Here is a 17832-nt window from a genome sequence, read left to right as displayed (position 1 = left end):
GTGTGTGTGTGTGTGTCGGCCCTGTGGTGGACTAGAGGCCTGTCCAGGGTGTCTCCCGGTCTGCCGCCCAATGACTGCTGGGATAGACTCCAGCATCCCCGCGACGCTGAGAGCAGGATAAGCGGTTTGGATGATGGATGGATGGATGGATGGATGGATGGATGGATGGATGGATGGATGGATGGATGCCATTTAAACAACATTTTTGGCACTTGTGTTTTTCCCATCTGTCTCAGGTCGCAGTGCATTCATAGGCATTGGGTTTGGAGACAGAGGAGACTCCTTCGACTTCAATGTTGCTCTGCAGGACCACTTCAAGTATGTAGCCATTCCATGGTGTTTCATAACACATGGCTTAATTCAATAACCTAGCTGACCTTATTATTATACGATCGCCTTGTGCTTTTTTGTTGTTGTTACCCTCTACCAGGTGGGTAAAACAGGACAACGAGATTTCTAAGCAAGCACAGGCCCCAGACACTACTCCTAAACTGGACCTGGGCTTCAAAGAGGGACAGACCATCACTCTTAATATTGGGGTAACCACCACCATTCCCTTTTTGTTGGTGTGCTGTCTGACCTGTCGAAACAGCTGCTTTGATTAGGTGTCTTGGCAAGTCCAACATCTAAAATGCACACTTGTACACTTGTCCCGATTTACACACTTAGAGCTGAAATCCGTGATTTCCACCCTCCCTCTGGTAGTCTACTGCTACTTTCCGCTGCTCCCATTAGGGGGCGCACAGCGGCTCATCGTTTCCATGTCTTCCTGTCCTCTGCATCTTCCTCTGTCACACCAGCTACCTGCATGTCCTCCCTCACCACATCCATAAACCTCCTCTTTGGCCTTCCTCTTCTCCTCTTCCCTGGCAGCTCCATATTCAGCATCCTTCTCCCAGTATACCCAGCATCTCTCCTCCACACGTCCAAACCATCTCCATCTTGTCTCTCTTGCTTTGTCTCCAAACCGTCCAACCTGAGCTGTCCCTCTAATATACTCCTTCCTAATCCTGTCCTTCTTCATCACTCCCAGTGAAAATCTTAACATCTTCATCTCTGCCACCTCCACCTCCACCTCCTGTCTTTTCATCAGTGCCACTGTCTCCAAACCATACAACATAGCTGGTCTCACTACCATCTTGTAAACCTTCCCTTTAACTCTTGCTGGTACCCTTCTGTCACAAATCACTCCTGACACTCTTCTCCACCCACTCCACCCTGCCTGCACTCTCCTCTTCACCTCTCTCCTGCACTCCCCGTTACTTTGGACAGTTGTTCCCAAATATTTAAACTCATACACCTTCATCACCTCCACTCCTTGCATCCTCACCATTCCACTGTCCTCCCTCTCATTCACGCATATATGTATTCCGTCTTGCTCCTACTGACTTTCATTCCTCTTCTCTCCAGTGCATACCTCCACCTCTCCAGGCTCTCCTTCACCTGCACCCTACTCTCACTACAGATCACAATGTCATCTGTAAACATCATAGTCCATATCCCTCCCTCTGGTAGTGATGGCTACAAACAAGGTGCGGCAGCCATAGTGTGTCAGCAGTAAACGGCTTCGTCCTTTGTAAAGATGGTGTCCTCAGACCACAGCTAACACAGGCAGTCAAATGTAATACAAACTACATCAAACTGTACGTGAACACTTTTCTATCGTGTTGTTGACTGTAGAATTAGTCATCGGGATTGGTCAGTTGTTTTCATTCTGTTTCAGTCCTTTTTCTGGCATGAGTAGGAACGTGTTTGACTATGTATGAACTGGGAAATGTCCCGGATTTCAACTTGAATTGGACTTTTTTTGTTCACCATGTAATCAGCTCTGTCTTTCGCCTTTCTGTACCTGATTCAGCAATCTAAAAAGAAGGATAAGCCCCGTCCACAGAGTTCAGGTGGGCTTGGGCTCCTCCCCCCTCCCCCAGGAGGCAAGCTAGCCCCACCCCCTTCATCCAGATCCTCCAATCACAACACACAACCATCTGCGGGGGCAAGTGACTCAGGTAGATAATTGATTTCCCTACATATTGATGATTGGAATCTATAAAATAATTGACTAACCCTCTAATTTCTAAAATTCTTACACTGACTAGGATGAGCTAACCGTTCCTAACGAATACTGACTGATAATCCATTGTGTCTTCACTGATGACAGATGTGCATTTCATTTATTCATTCCCTGCCTCTCTGTTTCCTGTCGTCAGGTTGTCTGGTAGACCTGGACTCCTGTAACTGAATTTCCGTGGCTCCCCCCGACCCTGTCTGCACACCTAGCACTGACCTTTGGGAAGACTTTGACTCTGTATCCCCCCCCAAAAAAAACAGAAACGAGGGAAGATCATGATTTGTCTCGGTTGGTTTTATTCTTTTTGCTGATATCTTTCTGTAAATTGATGTAGCACACTTTCCCAGCAAGGGGCACCTCATCCCTCCCTGCCAAGCGGCTCAACTCCTCTACCAGCTCCTTCAAATTCTGATTCCCACAAGGCCTTTGTTCTGATCTCAGCCTGAGCCAGACTCGGTTCTTGTATTCCTGTCCAAACCCTGAAAACCCGGAAAACGGAATCTCCTCCCCAAGGGTGGAGTCTCCATTCGGATCACTGTCTTCCCATTCAGTCTTTCTTCTCTACCTTGCTCTCTTCATTGCCCTATTTTGTATATTCTTCTTTTCAATGTGCAGTTGGTACTTTTGCTGCCACCTGCTTTTGGCCCTCGGGTCGTGTGTCTGTTGCTTAGAGGGAACGAGGGAACACCAAGAGAAAAGATCGTCAGCGAGCGGTTATTTATTGGTCACATATCTTGAATTATAATAACAAATGAATTTTATGTACAGAGAATATTTATTGTAAATGTATATATTGTCTGTGGTGTGTAACTGTTGTCGGTGGTGTGGTTGTTTGTGTGTAGCGTGGGTAGCGGGGCACATTCTCATGCGCTGTCGGACAAACGGGCAGGTCTGTCTGTCCAGCTGGCGAAGTCCCTGTATTTTAACGTAAAGGCTATTCATAGGGCGGACCGAGTGGACGGGTGAACCCTCCTGCCTCATGAGCCCACTCCGAGAAGACATGTCCGGCTGTTGTCGCCGTCCCTTCTTGCTTTCTAGTTCTTGTGCTCTCTGTCGCACTCACATGGGGATCTGCCAGAACTGCAGGGTCATTTTGGCATTTGATCCGGAGGTCTGTCAAATGAGTAGAAATCAAGTTCTGCGGCGTCCGGGTAGCGTAGCGGTCTATTCTGTTGCCGATTCATCTGACCTACATGATGTAGGTCAGATGAATCGGCCATACTAAATTGTCCTTAGGTGTAAATGTGTGTGTGTGTGTGTGTCGGCCCTGTGATGGCCTGGCGGCCTGTCCAGGGTGTCTCCCCGCCTGCCGCCCGGTGACTGCTGGGATAGGCTCCGGCATCCCGCGACCCTGAGAGCAGGATAAGCGGACTGGATAATGGCTGGATGGCTGGATGGATGGATGGATGGATGGATGGATGGATGGATGGATGGATGGATGGATGGATGGATGGATGGATGGATGGATCTGTCAGATGACGCCACGTTGAGCATGTTACGCAGGAAAAGGTCGTGGGTGTTTAGAGGGGTTTCGCTGTAACAGCTGCAGGCTGTTGTAAGACGGGACGCGGGGACAGGAGCGAATGGGAATGTGGCATGTGACGGACGTGGAGACAGAAACTTGGTGTGTTTTCATCTCGGCCTCTCGAGGAAAGAGGCACGCTGCAGCAGTCCACGTTAAGTCCATGTTATGTCACCGCCACTCTCAACGACTCTGTTGTTACGGCCGTGACCCAGGCGAATCATAACGGGCCACGACCCCCCCCCCCCATTCATTGAACAGGCCTGTGTCTATGCACTTCACTACTGGTCTTGGGTCAGACTCAGCTCCTCCCAGTAACGAGTCGTGAGTTCAGGGCGGGCAGGATGTGGATCTTAGGGCAACTCCTACGAGCCCCCATGGTTTATCTGCAACCTTCAGGTCCGCGTCAGGACGCCACTGAAGGCATGGTGATGCCGACAATGCCAGGAGGGAGTGAGTTGATCCTCATTAGAGGCCGTGTTGTGTTGTGGTGTTGTTATGTAAGAGGGAGTGGACACACAGGCATGGCATGGTGACACGTGATGACAGTGGTATGTTGGTCGGATCACAGTGATTGCTGTGTGTGTGTGTGTGTGTGAGAGAGAGAGAGAGAGAGAGAGAGAGAGAGAGAGAGAGAGAGAGAGAGTTCACGCGTCGATGTTGGTGTTCATTTCCTGTACAAGTTAATATGCATTATTCCCAGACCTTACTTGTTCATTACACTGTATATGTGTATGTAAATGAAAATATATCAATATGACCATGTGACCGCTGTGATGGATGTTTGTTTCTGTTGACTGAACAAGGCAGAAAGGAAGAACTAGGAGTTATGAAATCAAACAAACTGATGAGTTTGAGAACAAACGAGTGACATTTTATTTGGTACGTTGCTCATGCTATCGTATCATGCTATGGTATCATACTATGGTATCATACTGTGGTATCATATACTATGGTATCATACTGTGGTATCATACTATGGTATCATACTGTGGTATCATATACTATGGTATCATACTGTGGTATCATACTATGGTATCATATACTATGGTATCATACTGTGGTATCATACTATGGTATCATATACTATGGTATCATGCTATGGTATCATACTATGGTATCATACTGTGGTATCATACTATGGTATCATACTGTGGTATCATACTATGGTATCATATACTATGGTATCATATACTATGGTATCATACTATGGTATCATACTATGGTATCATATACTATGGTATCATACTGTGGTATCATACTATGGTATCATATACTATGGTATCATATACTATGGTATCATACTGTGGTATCATACTATGGTATCATATACTATGGTATCATACTGTGGTATCATACTATGGTATCATATACTATGGTATCATATACTATGGTATCATACTATGGTATCATAGTGTGGTATCATACTATGGTATCATATACTATGGTATCATATACTATGGTATCATATACTATGGTATCATACTGTGGTATCATATACTATGGTATCATACTGTGGTATCATACTGTGGTATCATACTATGGTATCATATACTATGGTATCATACTCTGGTATCATACTATGGTGTCATACTTTGGTATCATACCATGGTATCATATGCTATGGTATCATATACTATGGTATCACACTATGGTATCATATAATATGGTATCATACTATGGTATCATACTATGGTATCATATACTATGGTATCATACTTTGGTATCATACTATGGTATCATACTATGGTATCATATACTATGGTATCATATACTATGGTATCATATAATATGGTATCATACTATGTTACCTTCAGACCATAATACAGTACCTCTATGTTTTAATGTTTCTACCATGACAGACTTGGTGTTGCCATTGGCCTAATACTACAGTAATACTACAGTACACAGTGTGGATGTACACCATGGAACACATGATCATGTCCAGCACCATACAGGTATAATAACGCATCATACCTCGATATTCACACACATACACAAGATAATGCAGTTTTACTACAACTCACATGACTGAACACGCGTGTGTGTTTGTGTGTGTGTGAGGATATCTTAGCCATCCCCCACTTATTCAAACTACTATTTTAGCGACAGGACTAGGTTCAGGATGAAGGTGGAATCAGGACCAGGTTCATGTTAGGGTGAAGGGTAGATTCAGGACCAGGTTCATGTTAGGGTGCAGGGATGAATCAGGACCAGGTTCATGTTAGGGTGAAGGTAGAATCAGGACCAGGTTCATGTTAGGGTGAAGGTAGAATCAGGACCAGGTTCATGTTAGGGTGAAGGGTAGAATCAGGACCAGGTTCATGTTAGGGTGAAGGGTAGAATCAGGACCAGGTTCATGTTAGGGTGAAGGGTAGAATCAGGACCAGGTTAATGTTGGGGTGAAGGTAGAATCAGGACCAGGTTCATGTTAGGGTGAAGGTAGAATCAGGACCAGGTTAATGTTAGGGTGAAGGTAGAATCAGGACCAGGTTCATGTTAGGGTGAAGGTAGAATCAGGACCAGGTTAATGTTAGGGTGAAGGTAGAATCAGGACCAGGTTCATGTTAGGGTGAAGGTAGAATCAGGACCAGGTTCATGTTAGGGTGAAGGTAGAATCAGGACCAGGTTCATGTTAGGGTGAAGGTAGAATCAGGACCAGGTTAATGTTAGGGTGAAGGTAGAATCAGGACCAGGTTCATGTTAGGGTGAAGGTAGAATCAGGACCAGGTTAATGTTAGGATGAAGGCAGACTCAGGACCAGGTTCATGTTAGGGTGAAGGTAGAATCAGGACCAGGTTCCTGTTAGGGTGAAGGTAGAATCAGGACCAGGTTCATGTTAGGGTGAAGGTAGAATCAGGACCAGGTTCATGTTAGGGTGAAGGTAGAATCAGGACCAGGTTCCTGTTAGGGTGAAGGTAGAATCAGGACCAGGTTCACGTTAGGGTGAAGGTAGACTCAGGACCAGGTTCATGTTAGGGTGAAGGTAGAATCAGGACCAGGTTCATGTTAGGGTGAAGGTAGAATCAGGACCAGGTTCATGTTAGGATGAAGGCAGACTCAGGACCAGGTTCATGTTAGGGTGAAGGTAGAATCAGGACCGGGTTCACGTTAGGGTGCAGGTAGAATCAGGACCAGGTTCCTGTCAGGTAAGTAGTTCTGATGACTGTGGTGAAGGTCGGAGGCTATGGAATGAGTGTGGTCAGTAAGGGTCCTCCTAAGTACCGAAAAACAAATGGCGTGTGTGTGTGTGTGTGTGTGTGTGTGTGTGTGTGTGTGTGTGTGTGTGTGTGTGTGTGTGTGTGTGTGTGTGTGTGTGTGTGTGTGACCACCAGGTGTCGAGCGGCGGGTTTGTGTTGTTATGGTCTAGGTTTATGACAACACCCCAGGGTTGTGTCTCGAAGGGACCTCATCCGCGTGGGGCTGCCGCGCGCCGCCATCGTTGGCCCATCATGCCTTGCTCGCCCAGGTGTTGGGGCTGCGGCGGCGCCGACAGCGTTTCTTATTGGCTGACCTCTGAAGGCGCTTGGGCCATCCAGAGATCTCTCGACACAGTTCCGCTGGAATGGACACGAGGACGAGAGCCGTTACACACACTTCTTATCTGTGTGTGTGTGTGTGTGTGTGTGTGTGTGTGTGTGTGTGTGTGTGTGTGTGTGTGTGTGCAGCACATGATCCTTGTGGTGATAGTCGTTATGGTTTTAATGTGTTGGGTCTCTCACCTTTCAGGTACTCATCCTGGTGGCACACCGTCCTCAGGCAGATCTCGTTGTTGATCACGTAGACCCGAGACAGGCTGCAACACAGTCAGACTCAGGTCAAGTCCAGTCAAGTCCATTTTGTTTGTGTAGCTCATTATCACAGTTTACACATGTGCCTCACTGGGCTTTACAGCAACACAACGTCCTGTCCTCAGACCCTCGCATCGGATAAGCAACGACTCCCTAAAACCCTTTAACAGGGAGGCAGACTAGGGAGAACCCTCGGGGAGAGCCACAGAGGAGGCTCTCTCTCCCAACACAGACAGACATGCAGCGGATGTTGTGTGTACACAATAAACCACAATTTACAGAGTAGAACAGGAGACGACATACCCAGACAGCATCCGCATGTGGGCCACTTCAGGAAGTGATGCGGCACTGGTGGTCTTCTTCTGGCCCTGACAAAATGGATGTGAGGAGCCTGAAGTGGCCCACATGTATAACAGCAAATATGGCCCAAATATGCCACATCACATGTGGGCCTTTTGTGGCAAAGATGCGGCGCTCTGGGCAACATGTGATCTGGGTGTGACCCTGCAGCGCCCCGTGTGGTGAATGGTGAATATGGCCCAAATATCACAAAACACATATGGGCCACCTTTGGCAAATATGTGGCACATGCGGCATTGCTGTGGCTTGGTTCTGGCCCAGATCTGGCAAACGGGAGCGGACCGCCCAAGTGCCGTCATTCCAGGCGGCATGTGGGCCGGATAGAGTGTCGGGTGTGGGACGGGTCCGGGCCACAGCAGTTCTGCTGTGGTCTGAATGCACTGAGAAGCTACAGAGAGCAGCAGGCGGCAGGCCCCAAGGCCCTCATTTTGACCGTTTTGGACTTTCCAAGTTTAATAAAAAATAAAAAGCTGCAGACCAGCCGCTCCCTGCGTGCTGCCAACATTGCGTATATTTATGTTAAAATGAGTTTTAGATCAGCTGCACCAAAAAACGTTGTAAGATCTACCTGAAACGACCATGAGCGGTCGAAATGACCGCGCGTAATGTGCGCGTGATGGTGCGAGTGATGTCAGTATTTATGACGTGTGTTGGTGGCGTCATTTCCTTCGTGAAGTTCACTGCTCTGTCCTAGAAACCCACTAGCGCCCTCCAGTGCAGAGAAGGGTTAGGGTTAAACTAGTCTAAACTTGATGTGTGATGATGTCCAACATGTCTGGGTACAGACGCACCATGACTACCACCGAGGCGCTGCAGTATTTACAGGCGTTGGACAGCGGCCATTTTAAACTGTTTAAAAATAGTATTGAAGTTGCTAAAATGTTAATTTTGGTGTCAGTTAGTTTCATAACAGACACACTGACATATGTAATGCATTAATATCTCAACTGGGTATTTATCTTGACACAATATAGAGTTTAAAAACCAGCGGTCATTTTGACCGCCCACGGTCGTTTTAGGTCCCAGATAGCAGACACATTTGGGCCTAATCAGGGGCACCTTGGATACTTACGGCTCAGTTACGGCACTGGCAAGTGTTGTGTGGGCCAGATGTGGCCCAAATGTAATGAACCGGGCCTGACTTGGGTTACGGTGCATACTGTGTGGGCCAGATGTGGCCCAAATGTAATGAACCGGGCCTGACTTGGGTTACGGTACATACTGTGTGGGCCATATAAGGTGGCCCTGTGGCGGAGTCGAGGCAGCCACACTCGCCCCGGGTCGACGCCGTCATTCAAGGCCAAATGTGGGCCGTAAGATAACTGCGGATGTGGGCCGTAATTGGGCCAAAGATTCTTTGCTATCCGGGGTCGGGAGTGAAATTCCGGTCGTTCTCGTGTTAAAGCTGTTAGAAACATTGCCCTGTAACCAACCATGTGCAGGTTCGACCCCTGCAGCAGCTAATGATGTCCACCAAGGACCAGCATGGCGTCCTGTTAAACAAGACTCCGAGCTTCACTGAACTGGGGTGGAAAGTGTTAGAAGAAAGGTGGCGCATCACCTGTAGAGGCAGAGAGCACCGATACATTTCTTGATGGGGTGGTGGACCGAGTACATCCTGGTGCACGGATACACCTCCTCCCTACAGTCTGCAAAGACGGAGAGAAGAAAAAGCAGCGATGTCGAATTAGTATCCCGCACGAACACAAACAGCAGGTCACCAGGACTTACAAGAAGCTGAGTATTTGCTCTTAGAGGCTCTTAGAGGCTCTTAGAGGACTCGGTCCCGCCCAGTGTCCCAAGTCACTCACCGGCTGGCAAGGCTGTGGCGGGTCCCCCCGGGGCCTCTATGGAGACAAGGAGACAAATGAGTTTTTGGATGGGTGGGTGGGGGTAATGTCTCCACTGACCCATACCAATTATTCACAGACAGACCGATGCCATGCAGCATAATTGTGAGCTGAGCTCGAATGCGAGCGAGTTTTATTACCGGTGGGCTCGGCCCGGACTACAGCTGCGAGTGCTGCGGAACAGAAACCACATGAGGGGAGTGTTTCACAGCGTAAAAACAAACACAGGGCGACTCAAACATAATTGCACGGGATGATTTGTGTGTTCTGTTTGGCGGCGTTACCGTGGAAACTGCAGAGGAGCAGGACGACTGGAAGACTGCCCATTCCTCCAACTTGTAAGAGGCGAGCTTTACGAGCTGAAGGAAACCATAGAGGAAATGTGTTGGGGTGGTTTCACACAGAGGAACTGTTCAATATGCTCACTCCCAGATTGGGGTTTTTTTTATTTATTTTTTTATTTCCTATTAATGTTTCCTTTCACGCCATCAGTCACTGCTTATGAATGTTGGGCAGCTGTCCCAAGCTGCAGGTTACCACAGTATTTTCCCGAATCAGGTGTTGCACTGTTTTTGGTGACGGCTCGTTACGTTATTATCTGTGCTGGTGGACGATGCAGGGGTCCTGTTCGGGAATCTGGAAGTCTGTTTTTCCGAGCACGTGTATAACCCCAGCTATATTTCTCTCACGTTTCATCGTTATTGTTTCTCTGTCAATCATCTGTCTGTCTCTCTGTCGCTCTCCCTCTCTCGGTCCCTCGTTCTGTTTCACCCTCTGTTCCTCTCCTGTCCTCCTCCTTGCCAACTCTCCCTCCCTGCATCATTCCTCTCATGATGTGTCAATGCAACTTGGAGTCCAAGACATGAGTTCTCGCAAAAGAATGTGTTGTGTGTGTGCCCTATTAGAGAAGCCCGCCACCCCTCCTTTCCTACAGTCACACATTCTTTTCCAGCTTTCTCTTCATAGAGCATATTGCTGCTTTTCTGGTGTAAATCTGTCAATGGCCGTTCTAAGCCTGACAGTTTTCTCGGTTATTATGAGGTGCGTTTTCCTCCGTTTACAAGCCCGAGGTGGTGCAGTTTTTGGGTCTAAGAGGTTGTCTCTGTGACGGCCGTCTGGTGTGCCCCCAAATTAGTTTGTTTTGTGAGATTGATGCGTTTCCCTTGAACTCCGCATGCAGTCGCTTATCACATAACTTCACCAAAAAAAAAAAAAAAAAAAAAACAAGACTCCAGTTTTGAAATACACATAATTAACCAAACACAAATACAACCAATTAACTCTTCTAACCCACCAGGAAGGATATTCATCTATTCATGTTTTTTAATCTTAGCTCAACAGTAAACATCTTCACTGGTGTATGCCACACAGAACGTGCCATAATTATGTCAGTACAAAATAAGCTGAATTGTTTCATACTCACAACTTTATGCTGTCGTCCGAAACCTCTTTCGTTCATGAATCTTTTGTCTTCTCTTCTTCCCCTCCTTTCCTCTCCTTCGCCCATACCCCTCCTCCTCCCTGTTCCCTGTTTTCTCCTTCCCATCAAAGTTTTCTTGCTCTCCAATTCCCCCCCCCCCCCCAATCTTGTAAAAAATTTGGGGAGCAGGTACAATCTGTTCTCTTTCAAGTTAAGAGATCTTCTTACTGGTTTCTTCCACAGATACACAGAAAGTCACTAGATTAGCCATCTTGTTTTTCAGATTCCATTTCCAATGTCTGACTGAGCAAACAGATCAACATCTATGGCACTAATAGAGAAGAAATAACTAGTTGTATAGTCAAACAGAAGTGTGCTGTGGGAGTGTTTATTGATTTCAAAAAATATTTGATACTATTAATCATGAAATATTACTCAATAAAATGGAAAGGTACGGTATCAGATGGGTTGTGCTGAATTGGTTGAAAAGCTTTTTAGGAAATGGGCAACAATTTGTACAAATAGGTGACTATAAATAGGTAACTATAAATCAACATTCAAGGATATTTCTTGTGGAGTCCCACAGGGGTCAGTATTAGGCCCAAAAGTGTTTATTTTGTACAGAAACTACACAGGTAAGGTATCAAGGATACTGAAATTTGTTTGATTTGCAGATGACACGTTTTTGTTCTGGGGAGAATTGCGGCAGGTTTTGGAGGTAGTCGTGTCTGAAATGAATAAATTAAATGAATAAATTAAAACGGTGCTTTGACAAAACAAATTATCATTACATTTGAACAAAACCAAGCGTATGCTGTTTGAAAATCATAAAATAAACACTCAAGTACAAGTGATGGTAGAAAGATATGAAAATACATTTCTGGGTGTGTTATTAGACCATAAAATCTGCTGGAAACTTGATATATGTGCGAGCAAAGTTGGCAAGGAGCATTGCAGTTCTGGGAAAAACAAGGCATATCCTGAATCATAAAGCGTTGTACACTCTGTATTGTTCATTTGCATTGCCGTATCTAAATTACTGTGCGGAGGTGTGGGGTAACATACAAAAACACCTTACCACCATTATGCGTACTACAAAACAGAGCCACAAGGGTAGTATACAATGAAGGATTTTGTGAACACACTAACATGCTGTTTTTACAGACACGTGCTTTAGAATTCATGGCTCAGGTGGAATTTAAGACTGTGAAAGTATATATATATATACAAAGAAAGAGATAATCTACTTCCTGGTAATATTCGAACAACGTTCCTAGACGGGGGGGGGGGGGGGTATAACTTAAGAAGAAATCTGAATTTGAACAAATGTTGTATTCGTACCAGTCTTAAGCGTATGTGGGGTTACTTGGTGGAAGGGTCTTGATGTAGAGCTCAAGCAGAGTAAAACTATTAAACAGTTTAAGAGGCTGTACAAAGAAACAGGGTTTAGGGGCACAGGGATGAGGAAGGGGCCTTGTTTGTCCCAAGAAGGTGGTGCTTGTTGATGATGAGGATGTTGCTGTTATTTCCGGTGGTCTGTCTGTGAGTATTGGGTATTCCTGATGGGCACCTGCATGTTGACTATGCATGTATAATGAGGATGAACATTGAGGTAATTATTTAAGTTATGTATGATGGACACTGGGTTGGATAGTTGAGCTAGTCATGCTAAACATGTACAATGATTAAGTAGAGAAAAGGGTTCAAGTCAACTCCATTTTATTTGTAAAGCCCAATATCACAAATTACAAACCTGCCTCAAGGGGCAGGACCAGCTAAGTGATTTACTTCTTACTCGTTGTCGGACATGTAATGTTATTCATTTTTGTTGTTTATTGAGATTTTGTTGTATGATTTACTGTTGGGCCGCACGGTGGCGCGGTGGGTAGCGCAGTCGCCTCACAGCAAGGAGGTCGTGGGTTCGAGCCCCGGGGTAGTCCAACCTTGGGGGTCGTCCCGGGTCGTCCTCTGTGTGGAGTTTGTATGTTCTCCCCGTGTCTGCGTGGGTTTCCTCCGGGGGCTCCGGTTTCCTCCCACAGTCCAAAGACATGTAGGTCAGGTGACTCGGCCGTACCACATTGTCCCTAGGTGTGTGTGTGTGTGTGTGTGTGTGTGTGTGCGTGTGTGCGCCCTCTGTGATGTCCAGGGTGTCTCCCCACCTGCCGCCCAGTGACTGCTGGGATAGGCTCCAGCATCCCCGCGACCCTGAGAGCAGGATAAGAGGTGTGGATAATGGATGGATGGATGGATATTTACTGTTAATTTTATTCATTGTTTGTTTTCTCTCTCTCTCTCTGTCTCACTCACACACACACACACACACAAAATTGGGGAATCAATCAAATCACACATACTTGCACAAATGGGCCTCAGGTGCAACTGCTGCAGTACTTGGTGTGCACCAGCAGGTGAAGCACTACACACAGGGAGTAGGTAGTGTGTCCTGTAGGTCATCCTTCACAGATACAGGCAAAGAAATATTCAAAGAAACATGAAATATGAACACATCATCCAGAGTTTATGTATATGTGTACATTTATACCCCCAAACTGGGAGAGTGGCTCCAGCAGATTCCAGGAACCACACCTGAGGGCTTGGTCCAGAAGAGTGTGGTCCTAGGAACAGCTGAGGTGCTGTGCAGAACCCTCAAACTCCCAGGCCTCTGGTAGAGGACCCGAGCTTGAGGAAGACGCACACCACCCGATAAAGGGTGAGAGGGAGATTTATATTAAAATGTATGTCTGGCTATGACCAAGTCGTGAGGGAAAGAGTGTCCTCACCCTGCAAATGACTTTACATGAGAGGAAATAAAAACTGTCACGTGTAAAGCGTAGATAACTGCATACAATCCTGAACAAATTTATATGCAAAATAGCAGATTTGTTCAATAGCGTTAGCAGAAGCACGCCAGAAACTCAGAGGTGCAAAGTTGATCTGCAGTTCGTTTGGAATATGAGAAATTTACCAAATATCACTTTGTAGACAACGTTGTACAGACAACAGGTGATGAAGTATGCATGATAATCAAGCATGCATGATAATTATGCATGCTTACATACCTGACTATACATAACTGTGCATTTATAATCTGCAATTCACACTCATATTTCAAGTCTATCCAGGTTGACCCTCTCCAAAGCCATTGTGCCATGCACCAAATTGCAATCAATTGACAAAACACCATGACCGCAATGCTTGAATTTTTGTCTCAAAAGCTCTGCGTTGGAAAGTAGGTTCTCGCATAGACCATCAAACCTGCGTACAGAGGGAAACGTGACACCCTGCGGGCTTCTGTGTACTTGACCAATATAAATATTGCCACGCATACTCCCGGAGCCACAGACAACAAAACCTCCTGCTGGATCTCTGAGTATCGTAAGCCAAGTCAGTTCAAGAGGGGGACACTCATCATCCCCTTGACATATCGGGGCTACACCGACTCTGGGGTGGGTGCCTGCAGGACTGCCCTAACAAGGTCGGCTGCAGAGGCTGATGACAGCTTGACAGATGGAGGTAGTGGAAAGCGAGCAAGAGAAGGAAAAGAGAGGAACGGAGGGGAAAGGGGGTGACCAGCCCCCAGAGGCCGTGAACCTAAATGTGCAGGGAGAAGGACGGCGGGAATGGAGACGACTAAACGGGAGCAGAAGAAGGTACCGAGGCAGCCGCGTGGCGAAGGACAACGACGATGAGGAACATACCAGAGAGTAAACACATGATGATCTGTAGACCTGTTTACTGGCTGGAAGGCATTGCTCCCCTAACCCTTTATACAACATGCCCAGTCCTGGCACTCACCCCCCCCCCACATGACCCTGCCCCCCCCCCCACCACCCTCCCTCTTTGCGTCCTTCCTATAGACCTTTCCAGTGCCCGGCTGTGTTTCGCTCTCGGCTGCAACTGAGGTCTTCTGGTGTGACACGCACAGCTAACTCGCTCTTCTCATTCAGCCACTCACTACACAACCCCACAGTTACCCGCTCTCCACAAACGACATGTAACACATCAGAGCCCCTGCTGGTGTAAAAGAGATAATTTGGGGGTCTAATAAGGAGCCTAGATGTCGATGGCCTCTCCTAATCCTGCTGGCGTGGTTAAAGCAGCTTGACCCATACCAGAGTGGTGGTCAGTATCCAATGCAGCTAACAGACTGAGAAAGCAGGAGGGGGTGAGGAACGTGTCAGTCCATGTTGACCCCGGTGGTCCACTCAGCCCCGTGGGAGATTCATCATGTCACATGTTTCGCCATTTGAGCTCTTTCCGCCCTGGCCGTCCATCCTTCTCTCATATTGCCATCTCTTTTTCCAACTATCAATCTAATGTCCCATTTCGTCTGTCTATCCCTTTTCCCAGATATCCGTCTTTATATCCATTACATCTAACCTGTTTTCCCAGCTGTCTCTCTCTATACTGACTCCCTTCATCCATCCGTCTGGCATCTGCCACTTTGTACTTAAAAGATTTTTTGATTTTTGATTGATTACTCAGTTTTCTTTTTAAATATACAATTTTCCCCCCCTGAATTTTCCTGGGCAGGCTGGTGAATGTGTATGGCGAAAAAGTCAGAGGACTAAATACCTGATACTTAAAAATGTCATTGCATTGAGATATAAATTCTTGAAATATCCCATTGGGAATGAATGGGAGACAGGTTTTATGGAGACTCAGGTGTTTGTTTGAATGTTTTACCAAAATGACCTCTCTTGTACTGTAGTTTGAGCAAATGTGAACCAGATCATATACTATATCCTTATTCACAGAGAAGCCCGAGTGCTGTCGTAGTCATCCCTGCCATTCCCCCCAGTGCATTCTCTATGGGACATTCTCTATGGCAGTGTTTCTCAACCCAGTCCTCAAGGAACCCCTATCCTGCAGATTTTCTTTGCAACCCTGAATAGGTACCTGTTTGTAGTTATTCAACCAATCAGCAATGAATTATGTCAGATGTTGCACACCTTGCATAATTAAGTGCTGTGAGATGATTGGTTGAGTAAGTACAAGCGGGGCTACCTATGCAGGGTTGCAATGAAAATCTGCAGGATAGGGGTTCCTTGAGGACTGGGTTGGGAAACGTTGCTCTATGGAACAGCTAGTCTTGCTGCAACATGGATGTTTTCAAATTTAAAGGGTCGGTTGTAACAACACTGCATTGAGTCCAATGCATTTATTGCATCAGTTCATTATGCACTGGTGCATTTATTGCACTAGCTCATATGCATGAGTTCCAATGCATTATTTAGGCAATTTCACTGTATTTTCATTTATAATTTCGTTGATTAACTGGCTTTGAAGTCCAAGCAGGCCACTTCATTTTCCCCTGACATCAATATTGGGGTCCCAATATGGCCAGCTATCTTTGGCAATTAGCATGTCTACTTGACTGTGTGTCTGACTACCTGTCTCTCTAAAAACTCTTCACATCAAATCTCTCCAGGCCTCTAGTGTCATGTAGTTGAACTTGTTTTCCCTGGTGTCATCATCTCTGCTATCTGTCCTCGTGGACCTTGCATAGATTTGCACCTCGATCAGCATCTTTGTTTTGGCTCTCCATTGTCTCTGTGGCATTTGTCTCCATTTGTCAGACCAATGTCCCCCCCCCCCGTTAACGCCCAACAATCTGTCACATGACACCCCATCCCCTTGTTTAATGGAAAATAGTGACAACTGTGACCGAAGGAAATATCAAGCAGAATCAGCCCTACAGTGGGTAAGAGGTGTTAAGTGAGAGGGTTTTAATGTACACTTACCTCGTTGCATGACCCCCCCCCCCCACAGCTCAAAAAGACCGGCAGAGGAGACCGGCTGTTCCTGGCTGGCATAAGCAGTGACCTGCAAAGACGGCGGTCCACAGAGGGAAAGAGGGAGGGGGGGGCCTTCGGGGGCTGCTGTGTGTGTGTGGGGGGGGGGGGCTCGTACAAAGTGGCCTGACAGACGAGGCTGGAGAGATGAAAGGAGAAATAAGGCCCAAGTGGCAAGGGAGGAGAAACAGAAAGAGCCGGCGGTAATCAACGAGTGGGAGGGAGACGGAAAGAAGAGCGAGGCGAAGGCGTTTAAAGAGCAGCTGGGACAGAGTGTACCATCAGATTGTGCTGCAATAGGCCTGTTGGCGCCAAGGCAGCCTGACTTTTGGGTTTTGGAGGGGTGGAGAGGTAGGCCTGCAGGCTGCAGATAGTCGGGAAAGAGGTGATGATGTGCAGGGTGTGTAAATAGATGGGCCCGGGGTTATTTATAAAGCCATCTGGAGTGGTCCTAAGCAGGGGTTAGCGCAGTCCCCACGGACATACACACACCAGCGCTGCATATTAGCAACTGGCTACCAGCAGGGCTCTAGTCCAATCTGATAGCTTGCAAGCCACCTTGCAAAAATTAAGTTTGAGCATTCATCACTTTATTTCTTTTCCATATTGTCAATGAGAAAGGAATCCCTCTCTCATGTCAAGCGTGGTTTCTATCCATCTTAGTCTCACTACTGCATTGGTACTAAATGGCAACTGCTAGCTACAGTGCCATTTTCTTAGTATTTATGGAAAGCATAGTATGTCTTATGCAGCTCATACGTATGTCGATGAACTATTTATTTATGATGTAGTTTACATACCTGCTGGGATCATTTGGCTGCATGGTCAGTCAACTAGTGCAGCAGTCCCCTAGCATATAATCTTTAACCATCTTTCATGAGGACATGCAGCTCAGCACATTCATAATAGGGGGACAGGGACAGGGTCTGGGCCCTCAGCCTCCCAAACCTCCACCACCATGCCAGTTTCTGGCTGCTGTCTGCACAGTAATGATGACTGAGCGGTGGCCGGGGGGAATAGTCTGCA

General features: G+C 46.6%; 2 protein-coding genes across 2 annotated transcripts in view; one reads left to right on the top strand and one right to left on the bottom strand.

The window, feature by feature from the left end:
* LOC130118196 (adaptin ear-binding coat-associated protein 1-like) overlaps positions 1-2239 on the top strand; it is a 6675-nt gene extending 4436 nt beyond the window's left edge. Inside the window, exons 4-7 of the mRNA XM_056286584.1 lie at positions 237-318; positions 431-539; positions 1859-2006; positions 2208-2239. Of these exons, the coding sequence (XP_056142559.1) occupies positions 237-318; positions 431-539; positions 1859-2006; positions 2208-2239 (371 nt within the window). The remainder of the gene's footprint in view (positions 1-236; positions 319-430; positions 540-1858; positions 2007-2207) is intronic.
* A 4632-nt stretch (positions 2240-6871) lies between these two features.
* On the bottom strand, positions 6872-11082 carry mfap5 (microfibril associated protein 5). Its single transcript, XM_056286901.1, has 7 exons — positions 11015-11082; positions 9876-9950; positions 9732-9764; positions 9553-9588; positions 9303-9390; positions 7313-7386; positions 6872-7150 (listed from the first exon to the last, which is right to left on the bottom strand). The coding sequence occupies exons 2-7, from the start codon at positions 9916-9918 to the stop codon at positions 7041-7043; spliced, it is 384 nt and encodes a 127-aa protein (XP_056142876.1). The 5' UTR covers positions 9919-9950; positions 11015-11082; the 3' UTR covers positions 6872-7040.
* Positions 11083-17832: the final 6750 nt, after the last annotated feature.

Source organism: Lampris incognitus, chromosome 9 (assembly GCF_029633865.1).
Source record: "Lampris incognitus isolate fLamInc1 chromosome 9, fLamInc1.hap2, whole genome shotgun sequence".
Classification (NCBI taxonomy): domain Eukaryota; kingdom Metazoa; phylum Chordata; class Actinopteri; order Lampriformes; family Lampridae; genus Lampris; species Lampris incognitus.
Note: the sequence above shows the minus strand (reverse complement) of the source record. Positions and strands in the feature narration are given on the sequence as shown.